At 40.6% G+C, this 25,017-nt stretch overlaps 1 protein-coding gene across 1 annotated transcript; it reads left to right on the top strand.

The window, feature by feature from the left end:
- Positions 1-2,437: 2,437 nt before the first annotated feature.
- On the top strand, positions 2,438-24,486 carry slc17a6a (solute carrier family 17 member 6a). Its single transcript, XM_028449604.1, has 12 exons — positions 2,438-2,899; positions 4,210-4,492; positions 5,657-5,775; positions 7,897-8,011; positions 9,944-10,031; positions 11,892-11,978; positions 15,772-15,914; positions 15,980-16,129; positions 19,842-19,974; positions 20,045-20,155; positions 20,228-20,355; positions 23,272-24,486. Exons 1-12 carry the CDS (start codon positions 2,814-2,816, stop codon positions 23,599-23,601), a joined length of 1,773 nt encoding a protein of 590 aa, XP_028305405.1. The 5' UTR covers positions 2,438-2,813; the 3' UTR covers positions 23,602-24,486.
- Positions 24,487-25,017: the final 531 nt, after the last annotated feature.

Here is a 25,017-nt window from a genome sequence, read left to right as displayed (position 1 = left end):
GGCGACCACCAAAGTCAATGACAAAGTTCTTAGGCCCCGCCTCCACACCCGAAAGGCCCATCGTATGGAGGTTGGAGCGGGGAGCGGTGGCCACCACGCCGGAGGAGAAAACACAAATCTCGATGACAGGAGATCCCTCGGCACTCGGAAACGAGGCAAACAGTGGTGCACAGGAACCGGAGCCAGCGCCCCTGCGGCCCCCTCAATGGGCAGACGAGGGCCATCGGGACCGCCGGAGCCGAGGCAGCAGGCAGGAAATCCCCCGGGACCCTCAGAGGCTGCCCATACACCAGTTCAGCGACAGAAGACTGAAGATCCTCTTTGGGAGCAGAGCGCAGGCCCAACATGACCCACGGCAAACGGTCAACCCAGCCCCCATCCGTGAGGCTGGCCCGAAGAGCGGCCTTGAGGGAGCAATGGAAACGCTCACAGAGGCCATATTCGCCTGGGGGTTGTAGGCTGTAGTGCGATGGAGCCGCACCCCCAGGCCACAGCCATGGCGTCCCACGCCCCGATGTGAATTGGGCCCCCCTGTCCGAAGTCAAATCCGCAGGTGTGCCGAACCGCGAGACCCAAGCAGAGATGAAGGCCCGGCCCACCACGTCCGTCGACGTAGATTCCAGGGGCACCACCTCCGGCCACCGAGTGGTTCTATCCACCATATTCAGGAATGCGTGCAGCCACGAGAAGGGGGCAAAAGGACCGACCAAATCCACGTGCACGTGGTCAAAACGCCTTTCCGGCACCAGAAAAGGCTCCAGCGGAGCCCTGACGTGTTGGTGGACCTTAGCCCGCTGACAAGGCACGCAGGCAGCGGCCCATCCTTTGACGTCTCTGCGCAACCTGGGCCAGACGAACTTAGCGCTCACCAGCTTCACAGACGCCTTAACACCGGGATGAGACCAAGGCGTGAACAGCATCGAAGATCCTGCGACGCCAGCCTACAGGGACCGTCGCCGGCGGGAGGGACGCGCTTGTTTTTACCATCGGCGGTTCGGTGCTAAGGCTAAGCGCTGCGTGCCGCCGTGGTGCTTTTCTGGCTCAGGGAAACGCCAGGGCCAGTGCTCAGTAGCGGCTGTGGGCGCTGGCGGGGTGGCCAAGCTGCTGTTTGTCGTGGATGACGTGTCGGGACGGCGTTGGTTGGTGGATTCCGGCGCCCAGAGGAGGGAGGAAACAGAACTTTTTTGCCCGTCTCATTTTAAACAGGTATTAGATGTCTTTTAATAAATCATGCTCACAGTGTGCAATTATTTATTTTAATGTAACTGCTTTTGTTTATCCATTAATATTTATATCTTATAAACTTTTTTTTATTAACTAATCTCTTCTTAGCCTTTTTTTCAAATAATATGATTTTACAATATGCATGTTATCTTTTCATGTTGTTTACATAGGCCCCCTCTGATTTATTTATTTTTTTTTCTTGTCTGCACATGCTGTCAAAAGGTCAACACTACAAGAAGTGCAATCATTATGAGACAGCAATGCATGTTTTGTTATTGCAATACAATAAATTGATTTACTTTATTGCTTAATTGTGACCATCACCAGCCCTCCCTAAGGAAGGGTAAGAATTTTTTTATTAGAGGGAGGATATAAAAAGGGAGAGCAGTGTTACACCTAAGTGGAGAGGGAGGGGGAGGGGAAAGGGAGCAGGGAGGAGCGACTCAAGGTAGGAAATAGAAAGGGTGGGGAGAATAGATTGTTTTACAGTGAGGGTGAGATGTGAAGTTGTAGAATATAATGTGCTTATTATGTTGTGTAATCAAGCCAGTATAGTGACATAGGCCCCTCTGATGACTGTCCTTTTGTCCTTTGTCAGATGGTTCCCAAAACTTTTTCTGTCTGGTTCCACCCCCCCCCCCCCCCCCCCACACACACACACACACACACCACTCCCCCCACCATCACAACTACATTTAACCAAAGGCTTCAATTATGTAGCTGGTGAAAAAGAGTGATTATCAGTCTTTAAAAAAATCACATATTTTAAAACAGTATAAAAAAACATTTTATTTTATTTTTATGCTTAATTAGGGCTATTCTTTTTAGAGGCTAGATGAGTATACAGTATTTATCCACTCTGTTGGATAAATATAGTGAAATTAAATGAATTACAAGAAAAGATTTGATTCTTTTGTGCATAAACAAATGTGAAAACATGTAGCCTATACTTTGGAGTTTTAATGAATTAATACAGACCAACAGTTTGAGTCATTTGTATCCTTAATGTCTTGAAATTGTTATAGAGGTTTCTATGTATATTATATATTATATTATATATATTATGTGCTCTGTTGGGGAACCACTGCTTTAGATCATATCAGACAGATTGAAAATGGAATAATGATGTTATGTAACGGGTGGGTGGGAGGGAGTTTGAGAGGGAGTTGGGGGGGGGGGGGGGGGGGGGGGCACAGGTGGAGGATGCGCGCGCGCCTCTGAGCGCACACCGGAGATCTCCGCCTCAGAGACGCACCGGAGCTCCAGCAGCATCCACCCATCCATCCTCCCATCTTCTGATGGTATTGATGGTATGATAGGACGGTATAGGATAGGATGGTACTGGGGGCTATGATGGGGGCACTGGTCCTGCTATGAACCCACTGTGGAAGCCGCTCTGCTTCTCTGACTCTCTGCGCTTTTTCAAACCAGCTCCATTTTATGGATCCTCTTGTTCTGGACATCGGGGCGTTTTCCTTTTAAAAGAAAGGAGAGAAAAGACGCACATTTTGGATTATTATCACTTCATTATGTTCGTTACTGCTGCATTTCTATTTCTAGTGTAGAGTTATTTCACAGATTATTTGGATATGGAGCCAGGAATGAAAAAGGCGCCCCTCACCTCTAAAGAGGGGCTGAAGCAGCTCGCAGGGAAGGCCCTGGGAGCCATTTACAGGTACATTCACCTTTTTTTTTTTTTTTTTTTTTTAATTATGATTATTATTATTATTACATCAACACTACACTAAAAACACAGGAAACCGATGATATTACAGCCCAATTAAAGGGTGAGATCTGTTCTATCATGTGGTGAAGCAGAATATTTAAATGTGTGATATTTCCCAGGAGGAATCCCCCCCCCCCCCCCCCCCATCAGCTATGGCTATTTATTAATAATTAATGAAACAGAGAGAGTCGTGACACCAGGTCGGGGGATATCTATTACCTTAAGAATCCATCTGTATTAATGCCACTTTAGATGGACTTCATGTCGATCCTCATTCAGTCATTTTTAATGTTGTGTCAAACGTTTGTTAATAAAACCACAGAAAATAACCAGGTTCAGTAGATGAAAAACTCTCCTTTAGCCTTAAATTATTGTTTTATAAACTATAATGTGTAAAAAGTGTGCGGTATCATTTGTATATTACATTTTCTGTGATTCCAGCTGCAGAACAAAAAAAACAAAAAACAAAAAAAATGACTGAAAAATGTGAAGAATAAATGGTTTGGTTTTTGCTCCTTTGGGCCCAGTAAGAGGCCTTTATATGTAATATTCACACCACATCAGATCAAAAATCATCCAAAATGTGGGACAAACAATCCTATTTTTTACACAAATGTTGAGGTGAAAAAAGGCCCAAAAATGGAAACATACAGTGTGTTAATGAACAATGAGGCTCGATGTGCTGCAATGCGGTGAAGCTCGTTGTATTTTCAGCATTTTTTTTTTTTTTTTACGATCAAAGATCGAAAAATTCTATTTTTGCAGGATTTCAGAATCCATGATGTGCATATAAATAAGGTGATTTATTTATTCCATAACGCCACCTTAAGGATAAATGTGCACATTTTGCAGCACATTGGGTCAGTGTAGCTTTTCCCCCCACAATGTATTAACATGTGATGGGTGGTTAGAATTGTTGCATTTTTGAATGAATGTATATTGTACATGTATAGATGAATGAATGAATGAATGAATGTATAAATATATAAATGAATGAGTGTATAAATGTTATTGCCTGTGTGTGGCACCGCAGCACAAAATGTTATGCAATTAAGTTAATAAATGAATGAATGAATGAATTTTGCCACGTGATTAAAAATAGATTGTGTTCCATAAATATATGTGCGACATAATAAGTGGATGGAGCCCTGTATGAAATAAATCACTGTGTATACTATATATAAAATATATAATATATATAAAAAAAAAAATATATATATATATATATATAAGGTGTGGATGGTGCTGTGCGTTTTCAGGCGGATGGAGAAGAAGCAGAGCGGGGCTGGGGCCCCCGGGGGCCCCGGGGAAGCCCTGGAGCTGACGGAGGACGGCAGACCGCGGATCGACGAGCAGCGCAACGCGCACGCGCCCCTGTGCGACTGCACGTGCTTCGGACTCCCGCGCAGATACATCATCGCGGTGCTCAGCGGCCTCGGGTTCTGCATCTCCTTTGGTATCCGCTGTAATCTGGGCGTGGCTATCGTCAGCATGGTCAACAACCACACAATCCATCAGAACGGAAAGATCATCATCAAAGAGGTGCGCGTGCACCACGTGTCTTCATTTATTCACACGACCTGTGTCAAACCAACCATCAAACTTGTGTTTTTACTCTTTAGAAAAATATGAATAAATAAAAAAAAATGATGCATTTAGTGTTCAGTTATTAATGCAAAAATAATTACAATTAATGCACACATATTTATGTTGCTCTTTTTATTTACATTTTCTTTTTCTAAATGTGTTGCTGCTTAATGTCATACATCTCCTTTGTACTTATCATATGACCATTTTAACTCACTTCAAGAGGAAATATTTACATTGTCTCTCACGGATGTGCCTTTTAAACGTTATTATTCTAATCTTATTATTTATATAAGGGCTAACACATGATAATAATTCATAATATCAAACATAATTGTTAGTCTACTGTCCCAGTTGGTGATGGAAGATTAAATCTGAGTTTTAGTCTGAACACAGTTTACAAAGGCCTGAACATTAGAAAGAGGGAATAATCAGGCCTGCTGTCATAAACCTCAATATCTCTACTCAAATACACTATAATATAGGTTTACTTTCATTGTTTTTTTGCAAACAATTACTTTTATTTTGTAGAGTTTTTAAAAGGACTGATATTTTTCTCCTGCTGTGTTTTTCATTTATATTTCAATAAATATGTTCATGTTTTTCTTTTGTTCATATTCTTACATTTCTTACAGTTTAAAAGGCTGATGTTTAAGATGGAATTTCAATAGTGCAAATTAATTTATTTTGTAATTATTGAGATCATTTCTGGTTTTGGCTAATCCTCAGTTACAAATGTTGGAAAGATATAAATACATATTTGGAAAAATCTTCTGCCCTTTTATTTACTCCAACTATTATCTATCTATCTATCTATCTATCTATCTATCTATCTATCTATATATATTATATATATATATATATATATATATACTTTTTTTTCTTTAGTGTATAAACTCAATTGAACCTAAAACCTGATTGGATTTTGGGGAGAACATGCAAACTCAGCACAAAAGGCTCAGGGTATAATGCTATGGTTATAAGAACTGCTTCACTCAGCAGTTCAATTGGATTCTGATAATATAATTCATATGAAATAAAACAGATCATGTAGATTTATGACAGTTATTATTGTTACAGTGCAATGACATCAAATGTGTGTGTTTGTGTGTTTCTAAGAAAGCTCAATTCAACTGGGACCCAGAAACTGTGGGGATGATCCACGGCTCCTTCTTCTGGGGTTACATAGTAACACAAATACCAGGAGGTTACATCTCCTCCAGACTGGCTGCAAACAGGTAAGGAACACAATGTAATGATAGTTACTGGTCTCTGGGAAAGGAGGGGGTAAATGGGGAGGTTTGCATGGCTGATGTCCGGCGGGCGTGTCTGTTCATGTTAATGAGCTCCCAGGGGACGACCATGACTAATCCTTTATGTTTGAAAGATACGAACAACCACCAGCCAAAACCATGTATGCATGAAACGTTCCTACAGCAACTGTCGAGTGACATTAATGACCTGCACAACCAAGTCATCGTTATTAATATTAAATATACTATATATGAAGATCTTCTATGTTAGAAAACCACATTTTAACTATGGATGCTTTAAAGGAGCTTAGGGCAGGATTTGTAAAAAAAAAAAAAAAAAAAACATTTTAAAGGGGCAGTATTTTGAAAAATTAACTTTATAATAGTTTTGTTACAGTGATATACATCCCTTCAGCCTCATTCAGAGGGTCAAAGTTGAAAAAGTTTAGTTTCCTCCCTCCCCTTGTTATTTCACATTTTGTAAAAAGTCAGCTCAAAACAGGCCAGTTGGATTTTACTCTTGTGAAGTCATAACGCAGAAACTCCTCCTCCTGACAATCCTGGCTCCTCCTACCCTATAAGAATGTGAGAATGTGAACTCCTCCCTCTCAAATTACCTCACAGGTAAAACAAACATAACAGCAGGTTGATATTACAATTAATAGCTTTACCTCCAGTATATAGATAAACCGAAGAGCTCTCACAGTCAGTTTCACTTTTAGTAGCCGTTATACCACCTTGTATCACCTTTATGGGATGATCTGACGTGTTTGTGACCCAATGTGATGCAGCAATTGGACAAAATAATGAACTATCGTCTTAAATGGATTATTTCTGTGGTCAGAAGAGGAGAAGGAAGAAGTTAATGATTTACTGCTCCTGTGATAAACACACACCCTGTTCACGCCCAGTCACGCATGTGCACGAAGGCCCAAGAATCAGCCTGTTTTAAGGAGCGCTCTAGTCTGAAAGTGACTTTTCAGAGGCTAAAACTTCAGAAAACAGGCGAGTTTGGGAAAATAAACCTCAAATATTATGTTGTTGGGGTTCTTAGAACAAATGGAGATGGGTGAAAAATAGGATAATACTGGACCTTTAAGTCTCCTAATGCTAATGGATGATTAAGTGTTCAAAATAAAAAAGAACGAGCTGTTATTTTTATTTTATAGTCCTTTTACAGCTGGTTTCAGTCAGCGAGGAAACAGAACTAGCATCTATGAGTTCAGACTAAATGGTTCCTCTGGACCCTGATGGTAACCATCTCTCACTGACCAGCCGGTTTATCTCCTCCTGGCATGGACTGAAATAAAATAACCTGACTAAACCTCCTGTATTATATTATCTTTTGATGAGGCTTGCAAATAAAATTCATGACAGGTACCCTTTAAAGACAGACTTGAAGTGTTTTAACCATTGGATGAAGGATGCAGAGTTCACATGTATAAACTCTGCTTGAGTGCCAATTCTATGTTAAGATGGACATAATAATGTTAAATTCTGTTTAGTGTCTGTAATATTGACATGAAAAACGGTGACACAGGGACTAGAATCTTAAGCAATAGTTTGAAGTCACAAATTCAAAATTCAACAAAAAGTGCAATTCAGAAAGATTAGTAATTTTCCAGGATATAAATGAAATTGCTACATTTGCTACACACTACACTGTTATTGAAAAACGTCTCCTTAATCTACTGTTGGAAGTCTCAATTCTTGCCCTTCAAATTAAAAGTGCATGGGTTTTTTTCTTCTTTCACTCTGCCAGGATAATTACCTGCAACACACAAGTCTGGTCAATGACTCACTTTTGGGTCTAGACCCGTGAGTTGAGAACCCTTCATTTTGGGTCGTAAAAAGATTTCAATCTTTAAAAACCTCAATGTCGGCTGAACGACAAATATCACATCCCTCTGTTTTCTATGTTTGTGTGTGTATTTCACATCCAATTTAGTCTAAAGTCATCATTGTGAGTCTTAATTCTTACATAAAACATCTTTGACGGCTGAGTTTGAGCCTCTAATTGATGATGATGATGATGATCCTCTGTGATGAAGCTGATGCTTTGTTTTGTTTTTATCGCTAACACAAATGCGTGTTTATTTATTGTAGAGTTTTTGGTGCCGCCATCGTGCTGACATCCATCCTCAACATGTTTATTCCGTCTGCTGCCCGAACACATTACGGCTGTGTCATCTTTGTGAGGATATTACAAGGGTTGGTGGAGGTACTGTTGGATGTTTGTCTTTTTTTTTTCTATCACATTTTGTCGTATGGATGAATCAACATCTCCTCATTATGATGTTTATGACTAAACTCAACCTGGATAAAATGGCTTTGACATTTCAGATTCAACATTGTTTTCGCCAACACGGGAACTGCTGCTTATTATTTGATTCAGTGGTATAAATGGAGCTGATAATGAATGGATGTAAAGACAATGAGTAAACAACCTTGAAAAACTGTTTATACGGTATGTTTTGGTTTCAAATAGCTTCATTCAATAGAGATGAGCTCCACTTGTGATTTCAGAGAGAAGCTATTCTCAGAATGAAGGTCGTTCTCTTTTGTTGTTCGTTTCAATAGAAGCTGTTCAGCACCACACCATATTACAGCAAATTAAACATTAGCATTTCAGGGTGTCTCTCACTGCAAGCCCAGGCAATTTGTGTCTATCAATAGTTGATTGTGTTCCACTTAGTGTGTAATGAAGATTTAATAGGAGCAGTTCAGGGTTTTCCTGGTGCAGTGGGTAGTCACACCTGAGTCATTAGTCCTTATTAGAGGTCAGCAGCAATGCATGTCAGTCTCTGTTATTAACTGTAATTTGTCCTGCAAGCCTTCAACAAATAAGACGTGACGTTGACAGGATACATTTTATGTACAATAAACCATTGATTCGTACATAATGGGAACTGGATGCTGATGTTTAGGTCACACAAATACACATCAACTCATATGGGCTATTTAAGGTTGGGCTGACTAGATTTTCAAAAGAAACTATATGATATGCTTTTATTTGTAATGAAAAAAGGTCACAAATTACATTTCTTTTTTTCATCATTTTGGATGAAATGTATTATTGCAACGGCTGAACCAATTTAGCCATCAGTAAAACAAAAAAAAAAGCAACATTTTAAGTTAACATAAAATTGTTTTGAATAGTAATTTAAAAAAAAACAGCCTTTTAGTTCAAGTGAACTGATTGGACAACAAACAGTCAAAAAGTGCTGATATAGAGCAACAACAGCACTGGGATTTCTTATGGCTCACAAAACTCCGCTGTACAGTGGTGGTCTAAATACCATTAAATACTTTACATCTTGGGCTACACATTGTAGTACACTGTCACTACATTCACACTGCAAGTCGTAATGCACAATTTTTGCGTGTGATTGTAACTATATTACATATTAAACAATAATAATATTGCACATTAAATGTGTTTTTAATCAGTTTGGTGTATGAAGGGAATGCGTCCCTGAAGTGACTCGCATGCGCAGAAGAGGACCTAAGTTGACCCATGAAGGTCATATAAGCTAACAAACTAAGAATGAGTAGAAAGACCACGATAAACTAGGCTCAGCTGAAGGAAGTGAGTAGATTGGATTCAATGTTCAGTCAATAAAATGTAGGAGTGTTAATTAATCTAGTTCACATCATCGTTGGCTAGCGAAGGTTAAACTCCAGCTCTTTCTGAGCTACATCAGCGTATTGTTTGGGTCCAGATGTTCTCTGACACGCGTGTTCACTACGTTTTAATGAAGCTATATTATTCTTTGTGTATCATGAGATTGTGATAAATCACTTTACCCAGTACTATGTATGAATATAAAGTCCATTTTCTGTTCAATCATAATGCAAAATAAGAAGCAACAAGAGGACGTGCTAGCAGCAATATCCAAGAATGTATGGTCATTGTTAGCATATAATGTACGTAGCCTTGAAATTAGCATGCCGTATATGTATCTTTTCAGGTAACATGAAGTGGCTACATTATAAATGGTATAAACTGCATTCTTTACATGTCTACAAGTTTTGCAAAGGAAACTGAACTGGTTTAAGCTAAGTGGCTAGCTGCTTTAGCTATTCTCTCAGTTGTTAAACTGTGATATTATCAAATAGTCCAGTGATCCATGTATCCTCTGTCACTATTCAGGGAGTGACTTATCCAGCGTGTCATGGGATCTGGAGTAAATGGGCTCCACCGCTGGAAAGAAGTCGCCTGGCAACCATCTCTTTCTGTGGTACAACATTTACACACATCATAACACATACAGCATTTACACACAACATAACACATACCGCATTTACACACAACATAACACATACAGCATTTACACACATCATAACACATACCGCATTTACACACAACATAACACATGCAGCATTTACACACATCATAACACATGCAGCATTTACACAACATAACACATACAACATTTACACACAACATAACACATACAGCATTTACACACACAGTGATAAGATAACACAGGCCCATAATAGCACAAGGCTAATGTTCAGGGTGTAAGAATAGTGTGACCAGATTTTTAAAACTGAAAACCGGTGTCACATACTGAGTTTACCTCCGTACTGAGATTATAACCCTAATCCTAACCTAATCCAATAAACAAATAAAACGTGTCAGTTTGCTTTGAAAACAAAAATGAGAAAAAAAAATTTGTGCAAAAATTCATTTTCTGGTAGTGTGCGTATACAATCTCAGTACATGACACTGATACAGTAATTTAACCAAAGAAGATGACAAATTTTCAACAAACTATTTGCATGTGCTTTTATTTGTAATGAAAAAAGATCACAAATCACATTTCACTCTTCTTCCTTTTGGATGAAATGTATTATTGCAACGGCTAAAACAAATTTAAAGTGGCCATCAGCAAATGAAAAAAAAAAACATTTTAATTTGACATAATATTGTTTTGAATAATCAAAAAAAATGTTAAGGAGAAAGCAGGACAGGAAGCAAAACATTAATATTGTGTCACGTAAAAGTGTAGTTACAGTCCCAAATGCATGGACGGAGGCGGAGCTCAGGTGCATTAGACCAATGATTATTGTTCTTCTAGGCATGGTCAGGCAAGCAGGGATTGGGCACACAGGTGGTCAGGGAGGCAGAGGTATTCAAAAACAAAAAGGCAAAACCAAGAACACAGATCGAGGGTAAACAAGAAGAATATCCAAATGCAGAGAAAAAACACTGGAATACTAAATTCAAAGAACACTTGTTGTAGAGTCAGGCATTACTAGCATGAAACAAGTGATAACGTAGTATGTCCCAGCACTGGCTTCCCCTTTTATACACAGAGCAGTTAGTTCATCAATTGCAGCTGCTGACCAGTCACCATCAGCTGGTGCCCAGCAGGAGAAAGCTGCCGGGAGGGAGGCCAAGAGTTCCTGCCCACCCTACAAAATAAAATCCCATCATGACATATTGTCAATGCTCTCAGTCCACAGAGATCACGTTTTTAAGCAAAACACGCTGCTGCTTTCAGGGTCTTTTACATCATCAGCAACCAATGTATATTTATTAATAAACAGGACAAACTGGACTGAACTGTGAAAAACCAGGACAAATCAATGTTTTAGGGGAAATCCACCGGGACACGGGACGTAACTCTGAAAACCAGGACTGTCCCGGTTAAATCGGGACGTCTCGTCACCGTACGTAAGACTTTACTTGCTAGAAGTCTGTCTTTAGCAGGTTTATAGCAGATAATAAATAGCCATTAGGCTAACTCTGGTACATTTACTGAATGTTTATTAATGTACATTGTCCCTGTCAGATAAACAAAAACAATAAATAAATAAACTTGTAAAGCACCATTAGAACCAGGTTCACTAGTTTCTGTTTAAGTTAACATCTTTCATAGTGTTTGTTGATTTTAGACTTCAGAATCTATTTCTTCATATCTTTTGCATTAGTGAATCTAGTGATCCATTATATTTGTAATACTTGACTAAATTAAAATGACCATCATGCAGGTGTCCCACTCAGGTTATTTTAATCTCTATGTTACAATTTTGCAAGTATTTTTGTGTAACATCAGATTCTGCTGAGTCATCAAACATTTTGTGCTGTGCAGGATCCTACGCTGGTGCAGTAATTGCAATGCCCTTGGCTGGGATCCTAGTCCAGTACACAGGATGGTCTTCAGTCTTCTATGTTTATGGTAAGAAACAATGGGATTGACTGACAACATATTGTTTTGGGTGAATCCACTGTTAAAAAGTCCTCTCCATCTCTGTGTACTAGATTAAGCCTATACGTTTAACAAACTTTTGCAAATTTCTTATAATTCAGTTGCATTGGAGGTTTTACCAGAAATTCTTGTTTTGATGTCAAACAGAAATGCTGCATTGGTTTTAAGCCTGAGATAAATTGTTGAGATAAATACACAACTACTACTAAAAGAACCTTGAGGAGATGGAAGTTTTCCCAAGTTTTTGGAATTTTTTTGGTTTTTTAAGCAAATATGAAGCAGTTCTTGTTGTTCTTTGTTTTGTTTTTATCTCTGGAATTCTCCCATGGATGCAATTTTACATTTTTTCTTTCATATAGTTAAATGATAAACACTGACTTGAGTCAAGCAAAGCCTGGGGCTTTAAATGTCCTTTTTTGAGCTATTACCTTGTTATCAAGAACACACCCCAAAGTATTATTGCGATTCCTTCCTACATCTCTGACGAATCCTCAATAATCCTGCTCTCTGAGCTGCTTCTCTGCCTTCTTCTGAAAAACCGAGCAGTTCAAATTCTAGATTTCTGAACCACCCCCTCCAGGAAGTGCCTTCCGCTGGTGCCACGCCTCCACAGTGAACATACACGCCCATTCTCTCTGGTGCTAGAGGCATGCAAGCAGCCGAAGAACATCTGTTTGGATGGTTATTGTCCTTTCTTTCCAGTCTGCACAGGGAAAAGAAACGGTATTTGTTTTTGTACTAAAAGATAATGTCTGGTAACCCAAATTGCGTGTTTGACTGCGGAAATCCTCGGAATTTGTTCAAACTTCCTAAAGAAGCGTCTACGAGCCACAAGTGGTTGGAATTTATCTCTGGGAGCACGTGACACACCATTCAGCATCCGTTAGTCTGTGACCGTCACTTTACAGAAGAATACTTGGTGAACCTTGACCAGTTCCAAAGTGGATTGTTCAGTAAATTACGTCTTCAAATCGGAGCGATTTCCTCAATAAAACCCACTGATGGAGAGGCCACAGCCGTAAGTAAAATAAACCTCCAGTGAAATGTTAGCCATACTCACTTCTTTGTCTTTATATTTGAAGACATGATGGCAAGAACTGCTGATGATGGCAGTTCCTGATCTGTGGTGCACGGCTCAACTAGCCTGAGACACTCTGGTGTTCTATCTCTCCATCCTGTTCTGTTGGTCCTTCTGTCCACTAACCCCAACCAGTTGACGCAGATGGCTGCCACCTCTGAACCTGGTTCTGCTGGAGATTTCTTCCTGTTAAAGGGAGTTGTTTCTTCCCACTGTCGCTAAATGCTTGTTCATGTGGATCTTGTTGGGTTTTCTCTTTCTTATTATGAATTTTATATTTTGATAAGTGCATTGAGATGACTTTGTTGTAAATTGCGCTATACAAATAAAGTTGAATTGAATTGAATTGAAATACATTCTCTGGAACTGTTTACCAAGTTTAGTGGGCATGCCTGTTGCCCATGCTGCCGGGGCTCGAGGGCTACGTCATGAAATGGGAGGCACTCACACGGGGAGAGGCGGCGCTCCAGAGAAACCGTGCGTCTCAACTTCCAAGTTGAAAGAAAACAAGTCATATTACTTAATAAATTAGTATTTTATTTTGCAAAATGTAAAATATGACCCATATGTGGCAGTAGTTGGCCTTAATATAGCATGATATTAGACCTTTAAGAGTTCCTCTGTGACCTCTTTAAATATTCATCTTGGAGTGTTTTGGGCCTTCCTGATACTTGTGGTTTTTTTACAGTTTTGAATAGATGCTCTCACCCTGCCATCGCTTTGTCTCACCTTTCAGACTAACGCCGGATTTCTACTGGATGTGTATCTACTCAGTAACGTCTCCGCTGTCGGTCAATCCCCACCGCCTCTGTTTGTGATGCGAACTGTTGAGGCTTCGCCCAACAGGAGATGTCACCAATTTATGCATAATCATGCGATACAGTTGTTGTCTCTATAAAAAGTCACAATCAGCCCCCCGGCAGACCCCACCACCCTGAGAAGGATCAAGAGGGTCAGAAAATGGAGGGAAATACAATCCACCTTGAACACGGAGTAATTTAATTTGAAAATAAATCAGATATTTTATTATTTGTCTAATAACGAGCTTATCTTTGCTGAAGATATGCATCATTGTTCCGGCATGCGGCAAAAATCAATGATGTGTTGGAGGACGTCGGACTGTTGGACCCGTTACATATTTGTGACACACAGCATATGCTGGAGGTGAGAATCGACACATTGACTTGAATGGAAACGTATTGCCGCCGCCGTCGTGATGCAGCGGTACATATCCAGTGGAAATTGGGGATAGGGTGAAATTTCCCCAGGAAGTGCATTTTCTTTTTCCTTCTTAAAACAGGAAACTGAAGTCTAGAGATCATCAGAGAAGCAAATTCTATTCTTCAGTGATCTCACAGAGGTTCCAGTTGAATTCACAGCTCTGATGTAGAGCTGACTGACAGACAGCAGCTCAAATAAAGTAAAGAATACACGCTGTAGAACAATAAATATGGCTTATTTGCAGACATGAAGCAATGAGGGTGCCAGTGTTTGTGTGGAATTAGTAGGTTTGAACATGTTTAGCTGGGTAAAGACATCATGTGGCCATACCAGCCTGTTATTGCCCAATCTCGTTAGATCTCGGAACAGGGTCTGGGCCTGGTTAGCAGTTGGATGGGAGACCACTGAGAATTCCAGGTGCCACAGTGTGGGACAGTTGCTCCAGTGGTATCTGTCATTGTGTCCTTGGGCAAGGCACTTCACCCACATTGCCTAGTATGAATGTGTGTGAGTGAGTGTTGGTGGTGGTTGGGGGGACCGATGGCGCACTACGGCAGACTCGCTTTCATCAGTCTGCCCCAGGGCAGCTGTGGCTACAATAGTAGCTTACCACCACAAAGTGTGGAGTGAAATAATATATATATATACAAATATTGCTAAAAGGTTTTTATGCTTTCATGAGGAGGAATTTTAGACGTTTCAATATTGAAATGTGTCGCAAACGCGCTATGGAAACACTTAATCCGCAAATACACTTCACATAATGTGAGGTGGCGGATCGATGACCACTTCACTCTGAGGAAACATGGCGTACGTGTAAGCAGAAGAGGAGACCCAGACATTTACTGCATTATACTTTAAAATGATTAGCGCTACATTTGACATGAAACAACAAAGGAATACAGAGAGTTCTAAGGAGGTTTGGAGCGCCCATCTTTCTGCAAGGAAGTTGGTAATCAGGCTCCGAAACAACATTTAATGGAAACACGTTCAAAGCGCAATTATACTTTGTCGAAATTTTGGTGAAAATCTGTAATGGAAACCCAGCTGTTTGCTTTACTTTTCTTTCTTCTATATCAACATTATACGCTTTAAGTTATAGTTCTTACATCAAATCAAGCGGCTCTTATGACGGGGATTTTCTGTCAGTTTGGGGAAATTTAAAAGCTGCATTTTGAACTGAAACCAAGCCAAATAAAAGTGATAAAAATATTTGCGGCCCGTCTCCAGGACTATTCCTTTACAATAGCAACTTATTAGATGTTAATGTTAATCTGTTTTTTAATTTCTTCAGCTCAAGGAGTAATTTAGGATTTTAAACCTGAAATCAAATCGAACCTCATTGATGTATTGATTAAAAAAAAAAAACAAAAATAAATACATCTTCTAAATGTAGATTCTGGCATAATTTGGATGAAATGGTTTCAGTTTGCAGGGAGTGACTGGTTGCTGTGATTCCCACAGGATGCGTGGGGATTTTTTGGTACATGTTCTGGATTCTGGTGTCATACGAAAGCCCAGCAGAACATCCAACCATCACAGAGGAAGAGCGTCGTTACATCGAGGAGAGCATCGGAGAGAGCGCCCAGCTGATGGGGGCCATGGAGGTGAGTGATGGGATTCTTCAGACCAGACTTGTTAATGGGGGCTAACTGTGATTATCACATCACAGAAATACAAAACCCCCTGGAGGAAGTTCTTCTCCTCCATGCCTGTCTATGCAATCATCGTGGCCAACTTCTGCAGAAGCTGGACCTTTTATCTGCTCCTCATCAGCCAACCTGCGTACTTTGAAGAAGTGTTTGGCTTTGAGATCAGCAAGGTAAACAAATCTATATTTGACCTGTCCTGCCTCTTTATTAGGTACACCTTGATAGTAGTAGTAGAACTGCCTTGAACGTCCTTTATTATGCTATTTTTCACCCATCTCCATTTGTTCTAAGAACCCCAACAACATAATATTTGTGGTTTATTTTCCCAAACTCGCTTTCTGGAGTTTTAGCCTCTGAAAATTAACTTTCAGACCACTCCTAAAAACAGGCTGCTTTTGTTTTTTTGGCCTGTATGCATATGAATGAGAGGGCGTAAACACAAATGCTGCTCCATCATTGGGTCACAAACACATCTGATCATCCCATAAATGCGATACGAGGCGGTATAACGGCTACTAAAAGTGAAACTAATTGTAAGCGCTCTTTGGTTTATCTATATACTGGATTATCTATACTTGACGTAAAGATATTAAACGTGATATTAACCTGCCCTCGCTATGTTTGTTTTACCTTTGAGGCAGTCTGAGAGGGAGGAGCTCACATCCTTACAGGGTAGGTGGAGTAAGGATTGTCAGGAGGAGGAGTTTCCACCTTATGACGATCTGGATCTGTGTCAGGCGAATCCTTTCGGAACCAGGGAGGGACATGAACAGAATGCCTAAAGCTGATTGGGTGAAGCGCCTGTCCACCATGATATGTTTTAGCCAATCACAGGGTAACAAATGAGGATGTCATTGTTGGCATGCGCCGCAGAGACGCTGCTACAACAACAACAAGACTCCGCAGGTGAAAACTTTCTTTTGTGATAGTAATGCTGCGGTCATTATGTTGTTGAGTGACTTTTGTCGTTTTTGCAACACGAGTATGCGAGTTATGGCAAGTTAACCATTCTCCTGCGTCAACTTTCTATTTTGATTCGGAGCTATGCTAATAGCGGTAGCGCAGTTAGTTCTTTCCCCACAACTGCGTATGCACCAGTTTTGCTTCGGCGCTTCTGCATTCTTCACGCCCGGATATCCAGCTCTAAACCACAATACTCCCTCATGATTGGTTCGAACCACATCAGTTTGGCAACATTACAAGATGGATTCTGGTGTTTGTGAACACCAGGAGAATCCATCTTGCATGCGAGGTTACCCCTTTAATACTTTGTGTCAGACTTTGAACAAGGTGTTGGAAACATTGCTCAGAAATGTTGGTCCATATTGAAATGAAAGCATCACACATTTGCTGCAGATCTATGACATGAATCTCCCATTCCACCACATCCTAAAGGTACTCTATTGAATTGAGATCTGCTGACTGTGGAGGCCATTGGATAACAGTCAACTCATTGGCATGTTCAAGAAACCAGTTTGAGATGATATGAGCTTTGTGGCATGGTGTGTTATCCTGCTGGAAGTAGCAATCAGAAGATAGTATAGTCATAAAGGGACAGAAAACAACACTCGGGTGGGCTACAGCATTTAAACAATGCTCAATCTTTACACCACCACCATCACCACCAGCCTAAACCGTTGATACATGGCAGGATGGATCCATGCTTTCATGTTGTTTCTGACGCTGCCGCAGCTGAAATCGAGATTCGTCAGACCAGGCAACGTTTTTCCAATCTTTTGTTGACCAATTTTGGTGGGCCTTTGTGAATTGTAGTCTCTGTTTCCTGTTGTTAGCTGACAGGAGTGCACCCTGTGTGATTTTCTGCTGCTGTAGCTAATCTTCTTCAAGGTTGTGCGTTCAGAAATGATATTCAGCATTCCTTGGTTGTAACGAGTGGTTGTTTGATTTATTGTTGCCTTTCTACCATCTCAAACCCGTCGTCCCATTCTCCTCTGACCTCTCACGTCAACAAGGTGTTTTCCTCCACACAGCGGCTGCTCACTGCATATTTTCTCTTTTTCTGACCATTCTCTGTAAACACTAGAGGTGGTTGTTGATCATTTGACACCAACAACCATTCCATGTTAAAAGTCACTAAAAAAACCCCTTTCTTACCCATTCTGATGCTTGGTTTGAACTTCAACACGTCTACATGCCTACATACATAGAGTTGTGACCATGTGATTACATATTTGTCTTAATAAGCAATTGATTAGGTGTACCTAATAAAGTGACCAGTAGTGTATATCGAGGTGAAACAATAAATCAAATCTAACCTGATCATCTCAACTAGTTATTGATCTGTTTGGTGGAAGTGCTGACAGAATAATCTAGGAAACCCATTATTCTCAGTTTTCAAATTATTGATATGATAAGATTTTAGATCCAAAAGATAATATTAAATAACATGTGGTTGTATTTACATCTTTTTAAAAACAAAAAGCGTTTAAACTCTCTTTATGACTACGACGCACTTTGAATCAAACTGCTAAAAAAAAAAAAGACAAAATATTTATCTATTGGTAATAGATGTCTGATTATTACTAATATCATCCTTCTGTTTGTATAAACACAGTGTGGACAGCACATCCCACTCCCTTTAGTTGCTCTTAGCTTCAACAGTACAAGTAACAAGTAAGTTATTACTTAATTAATTAAAGAATTATTGGGATGTGGACAGATTTAAAGAAAAACATTTGGTGCCCTGGATTTGGAAGTGTTTACAGAACCTGTAAATGTTGTCGTGTGATAGAGTAGAATCCTCTTTTCTCAACTGATGGAGCATTACTAATGTTTACAAGTTGGTATGACTTTTGTGAGTCGTTGATGGAGTTCATATCGGAACAGGTGTGTGTTGTTAAGGTTAAACCTACACTCTATATAGAAGGTGGTCATGTAAGGGCTGATTTGTGTTTGCAAAATCTACGAACTATGGTATAAACTTTCAGACTAGTAAGTAGACCAGACGTGGACAACTGGTGACTTGGGGGCCAGAAAACACACAAAATGAAAGAATCAGAATCAGAATCAGAAACAACTTTATTGACCAAGTAATGTTTGTTATACACACGAGGAATTTGACTTGGTGAACTGTGCTCTCTCTAATAGTGTAAACATTAAACAATAACAATCAACTAGAAAAAAAAATAAATAAATAAATATAAACATAAATATAAACAGTATTTAGACTAATATGTGCAGAACTAAATAAAATAACAAGATGATAATAATAATAATAATAATAATAATAATAATAATAATAATAATTAAAAAACAGAAAAACAGAAAGCTACAAAACATGAACAAAAATACACACAATGACAGAAGAAAATCTAAAATAACAACCATTGTTATTTCCTGTTTTAATGCTCAGATTAATCTCATTCTAAATGCTGACATGAATGTTGATAATGTGGGAATCCCATCAAACCATTACAGTTTTGTGTCCATACTGTGATAAAAGTTCCCTGCCTCATCTTCTAATCTACTTTTCTTTACCACCAGTTCCATGCTTTACCAAAGATGAAAAAAGCATATTTTCAAGATCAAATAAATTTTTTCACTCATAAAACATTTTTTAATCATAATAAAAGAGCACAACTGAGGATTCTTTAATATTTTTGCATTACTCAATGTGTTTTCCAAGAATAGACCCAGATTAATGTTAGACCCTTTGTTTCTCTGCACTGAGGTTATAAAACATAAGTCACTGTTCTCTGACAGATGTAATCCAGCTGTAGGATCAGATGCTGCTATTACTCTGGTGAATTGCTGTTTACATGACAACACTGAGTCAGAGATTGAATGAAGACGGATGATGGTGGAAGACCAATAACGTCAGTTTTGTTGTGATGACGTCTATTCGTTCTCACGACTTTTCAGGTTGGAATTGTCTCTGCGCTCCCTCACCTGGTCATGACCATCATCGTGCCTTTGGGTGGTCAGTTAGCAGACTACCTGCGGACCCACAACATAATGTCGACTACAACGGTTCGCAAAATCATGAACTGTGGAGGTAAGGTGTCCAAATGTCTTTTCCCTATGTTAGTGATCTCTCCGTGTTCAGGGCTCCTTTTTGTTTTCAGGGTTTGGTATGGAGGCCACGCTCCTATTAGTGGTTGGTTACTCCCACAGTAAAGGTGTGGCCATCTCTTTTTTAATTCTGGCAGTAGGTTTCAGTGGCTTTGCAATATCAGGTGAGTTTCAGTTGTATTTGTTAAGTTTCATTTTAAAAGGGAACAAAGTTCTAACCTTCTTTTTCACTTCAGGGTTTAACGTGAACCATCTGGACATTGCTCCTCGTTACGCCAGCATCTTGATGGGCATCTCCAATGGTGTGGGCACATTGTCAGGGATGGTGTGCCCCCTTATCGTGGGAGCAATGACGAAAAATAAAGTAATTTCCAATGCCTTTTTAAAACTTTCTGTGAATAGAGAATTGTTTAGAGCTGATATTTAACTAACTTACTGCTGCAAATCATCCACACTGATAGAATCTTGTGGAAAAGGTTTGGGCACAAAATTAAGCTTTTTGGAGGAGTTGCATACAAGGATAGTATATACTGTATCTGTCCTTGGTGTAGAAGTTTGTGGCCCCAAAGTTAGCTGAGCAAAACCTAAATTAAGGATTGGACCTCCAATAAGATTTATAAGCGATGCTTAGAGAAGGTTGGGATTACTAGCTGGGGCAATAACACCATCTAAACCTTAATAAAGTATTTTTTGTTCTAGGCATAATTTTTCTTTCATTCATACATCATACCGATGATGTATGAATAATAAGGGATGCAGTAATACAGTGTTTCTCAAATGTTGGTATGTGTACGCGATGGCACTACAGGGGGTACTAGAAAGAGAGAGTGGAAAATTAACAAATGCAAACATAAAAAATATGGGGTTCTCTTTCATAACATTCATTTCAATGTCTCACTATGGGATATACTGTACGCCTCCACGTCATTCCTCAAAAGCCCAATTTCATTACACCAATCCTGATCGGCTTTTGAAATGTATTCATCCACGGCAGGTAGTCCCACTTACTGTAAGTAGAGTGGACGGATGATACTACGCCATTCAAAAACCTCTTCTCACTCTGAGCTATCTCACGTCTGCAGCAGCTTAACCGTGCACAGGTGGACAATCTTTTGGATTCCGTCGCCGGACGCTGCTGTTGGATGCTTTTTGCTTTCAACCACACCAAGTCGACCAGTGCTTCCTTGCTCTCCACGCTCGGTACAGCACTGCTTCAACGCCTCACCACGGCCGTCGAACGCTGACTGCTAACACACCTGTTTTCGGCTCAGCTCACCACTTCCTTGATGCCACACCACGGCTGTCGAGCCCAGGACTTAACACTCCAGTTAACGATGCGGGTACAACACCGCCCTCCCCACCCCACCACGATTGCCAGGCGCCACCTGTTGGTTCTCTTAGCGGCTACCCACCACATGCCAAGCTAGCTGCCAACTTCCTTCTGCCTGCACGCCAGCACAGACAGAAGATGGAGAACAAGGCCCTACACACCAGGAGGTCAACAAGCCGACGGGCCCTCGACGCCCCCCGCTCCTGTCTCCACTGTGCTGGTTTTACGGTGAAGATCCTTCGTAAATGGCTGGTAAGGACCCGTATCTTCCTCCCAATGGCCCCGCCGTTGTGACGGAGATGAAAACGGGGACCTGTGTGGAGCCCACAGTGAGGCTCGGTTCCAGCTGGGGCTCCCAGCTCGACCTTGCCACCATTCCTCTACTAGAGGAATACGTCCTGGACCTGGATCGTGGGGATGACAAAGACGACATTTTCGTCACTCTTCCCGCGCAGCAAAGCCAGTCCTGGTGTGACACAACCACAATAGCATTCATCAACCGCCAAGGCAGATTGTGTTCTCGTCGGTTGCGCCTGCTGGCGCGCAGATTGATCTTGTGGAGCTGTGGTCGCTTCCTCTCGCTGAGGGCGATCCCTCCCGGGAACCCTGAACACAGGCGCAGACCTGCTGTCCAGGGGGCACCAATTTACGGGAAGTGGATGCTGCACTCGGAGATTGTGGAACAGTTGTGGACCCGTGTTTGCCGCGGAAGAAAACGTGCAGTGCACACTGTTTTATTCCCTTTACAACACGGGTGTTCCCCTCGGATTAAAAGCACTAGCGCACGATTGGCCGCACGTGCTGCTCTATTGCTCTTTGCCTTCCTTCCGTTAGCCTTGGCGGAGCCAGCCAATGCCTTTCCAGGCAGGCATTGGCGATTTACCGGCCGCTGTGCACCCGCCCCTGGCAACTCCCATTGAGCAGGGACCTGCTGTCACAGACGTAGGGCTTGGTCTTCCACCTGCGTGGCACTGGCGGTTCTCCTGTCCTGATCAGAACAGTGCTTGCCCTGCGGACTGATGTATGTGTGATAAGCTTATCTACAATAGGGGAGCTACCATATCCCATAGTGAGACATCAAAACAATTGTTATGAAAGAGAACTATAGGTTATTTACATAACCCCGATTTTCTGAGTAATAGGAGTGAGATGTCTCACCCGACAACCCGTCTTGCAAGGCGAGTGAGAAGAGGTGTGCTTATTTGAATGGCGTAGTATCATCCGCCCACTCTGGATGAATACATTTCACCAGCCAATCAGGACTGGCGTAATGAGAATGGGCTTCTGAGTAATGACGCGGCAGCGTATATCCCATAGTAAGACATCTCACTCATACTACTCAGAGAACGGGGTTATGTAAATAAAGAATATACTGAATAATAAAAAGAACAGACAAACAATAACAAAATACACAAAATGACACCAAAAACACACAAAATGATGCTATAAATAATCTTAATTAGAACATGAAGTGAAACTACAAGGAGCAGTCTTGGTTCCACATCAGGAGGGAGATGACCGGAAATGATGAAAACTAAAGAAATAAATCTATTTAGGAGGAACTAAATACTGTTTCATTCCACTTATTTACTTATTTCTCGTGAAAATGTGTTATTACTCATTTATTCCATCATTATGATCTATAGTTGTTTTTTTCACAAAAATCGAAGCAAACTGTAGTAGTCAGACATAAGGGGGGACTTGGATTCAAAAGTAAGTGAAAGGGGGGTACTCGAGCCAAAAAAGGAATTTAATGGAGATCTTTTGTATTTCTATGATTCAATGAATCCACATATTATTCCTCTAGTATGTAGAGAGGGTTGTTCAGAAGGTAACAGGAACCGTGTCAGGTTTTCAGCAGTGGTAGCTTAATACTGGTAGTTAAGTTATTTGAGGCCCTTCCACCATAGACCAAAACCTGTCTTTAACTTTTTTTTTTACCATTTGCAGACCCGGGAGGAGTGGCAGTATGTGTTCCTCATTGCTGCACTGGTGCATTATGGGGGAGTGGTGTTTTACGGGATCTTCGCTTCTGGGGAGAAACAGCCATGGGCCGACCCTGAAGAAACCAGCGATGAGAAATGTGGATTCATAAATGAAGACGAGCTTGCCGAAGAGACGGGTGACATCACACAGAGCTACGGTGCAATGGCGGGGCCCGCCAAGAGCTACGGGGCCACGGCACAGCTCAACGGGGGCTGGGTGCAGGACTGGGAAAAGACGGAAGAATACGTTCAGCAGCCGACGGGAAAGATCTACGCAGAGCGAGGTTACTCCTAAAACACAACGCTGTGGTGCATCTGCTCACACAAGCACACTCATCAGTGCAGGTTGCACACAAGCATTATCACATATATAACATCATACAAGTCAATTTAGCCAATGTAAAGGAATTAATTAATATCATTGCAGAACAATCCTCACGTCTCTTATCACACATCTTACATAAGCACACAAACCTCATCAACCTACTTGAACAACATGAGCCAAAAGCTACTGCAGTTGACCATATTATGGGGTTTTTCACTGATTGCACTGAAACTATATTGGAAACAAAATGACATTGTGTCCCTCTGATGTGTTTTATGTACTGTATATACCTGTATACTGTTTCTGTGAGACTATTGTGGATTTTTGGGTCATTGATCTGTGTTAACATAACTACAAAAAGGCCATATTTTTCATGGACAGTACCTCTTCAGGGAGACGTCTGCTTGCAAAAAAGGTTTTCTTCCTTGAGTGATACATAAGCGAAAAATAGCGTGAGTGAAGGTAAAACGTGGAGCTTTAGTGTGTGTTTGTTGCATGAATTTGATCAAATCAGTGTTTCTGATGCAGCTGCCTTGTAATCACTAATAGTCCTCATGTAACGTAGTGCTTCATTTGTTCCTCTAGGAACGTCTCCTGCCACTAGAAACTATAAGACAAACGCAATGAGGTAGAAACGATTTAAAGGCATCTGCTCAGAACACGTTGTTTATTGATGTTTGGTGTGCACTGCAATAAATTCTGTGAACCAGCCACCACCATCACACCCTGTTTAGTAACGTGACACTGGCTTGCTGTATCTTTACTGTAATTGTTTTTGAGTCATGTGATGATCAACATTAAGGTATGTTTTAACAGATTTGCAGCTTCTGTGCTCACAATGAAATAACTCATGCATTTTTACGGTAAGGAATGCGGTAATGTGTGTGAACCGCCATGTTCTGTGACTTTGGTGTCCCTCACAGTCTCCTGAGCCAAAAGGCTTTGATATTGTCACATTTGAGCGCACCACATGAATTAACAGATGGCTCTTCCACTTGATATGTTTTTTTTTTAATTTACATTTTTTGCTATTTTAATCTTTTTTAATTTAATTTGATGTATGAAATCTATATATGAATATTTATGAATGTCTAACATGACCAAAAGATGCTATTGCGGCATTGTGCCTGGAGATTATGTAAACGGAAAAATGTGACTTTATGGCTTCAGATATTGTGTTTAATGAATTAAGTATGTTGATGTCAAAAAGTGTTATAAATACTATCATTTTTATATAAAAAGACAACCAAAAGTCACTTCTTTGTCCTTGTTGTGTGTTGTTAATGTGACCTCCTGCTCTATACTGGAGACAGAGCACATTACCAGTTAAACACCTTCTCCAATGTTTCTCATTAGTAAATCAATGGTCCCTGGAGTCCAGGGAGA

This window comes from Gouania willdenowi, chromosome 6 (genome assembly GCF_900634775.1).
Source record: "Gouania willdenowi chromosome 6, fGouWil2.1, whole genome shotgun sequence".
In the NCBI taxonomy this organism is placed as follows: domain Eukaryota; kingdom Metazoa; phylum Chordata; class Actinopteri; order Blenniiformes; family Gobiesocidae; genus Gouania; species Gouania willdenowi.
Note: the sequence above shows the minus strand (reverse complement) of the source record. Positions and strands in the feature narration are given on the sequence as shown.

Bases quoted from the DNA above. Each gene is read 5' to 3' on its own strand.
- slc17a6a (XM_028449604.1), top strand. From the start codon at position 2,814: ATGGAGCCAGGAATGAAAAAGGCGCCCCTCACCTCTAAAGAGGGGCTG. The intron at 5,776-7,896 runs GTAAGGAACACA...TATTTATTGTAG, and splicing joins TCCAGACTGGCTGCAAACAG to AGTTTTTGGTGCCGCCATCG. The intron at 16,130-19,841 runs GTAAACAAATCT...ACGACTTTTCAG, and splicing joins TTGGCTTTGAGATCAGCAAG to GTTGGAATTGTCTCTGCGCT.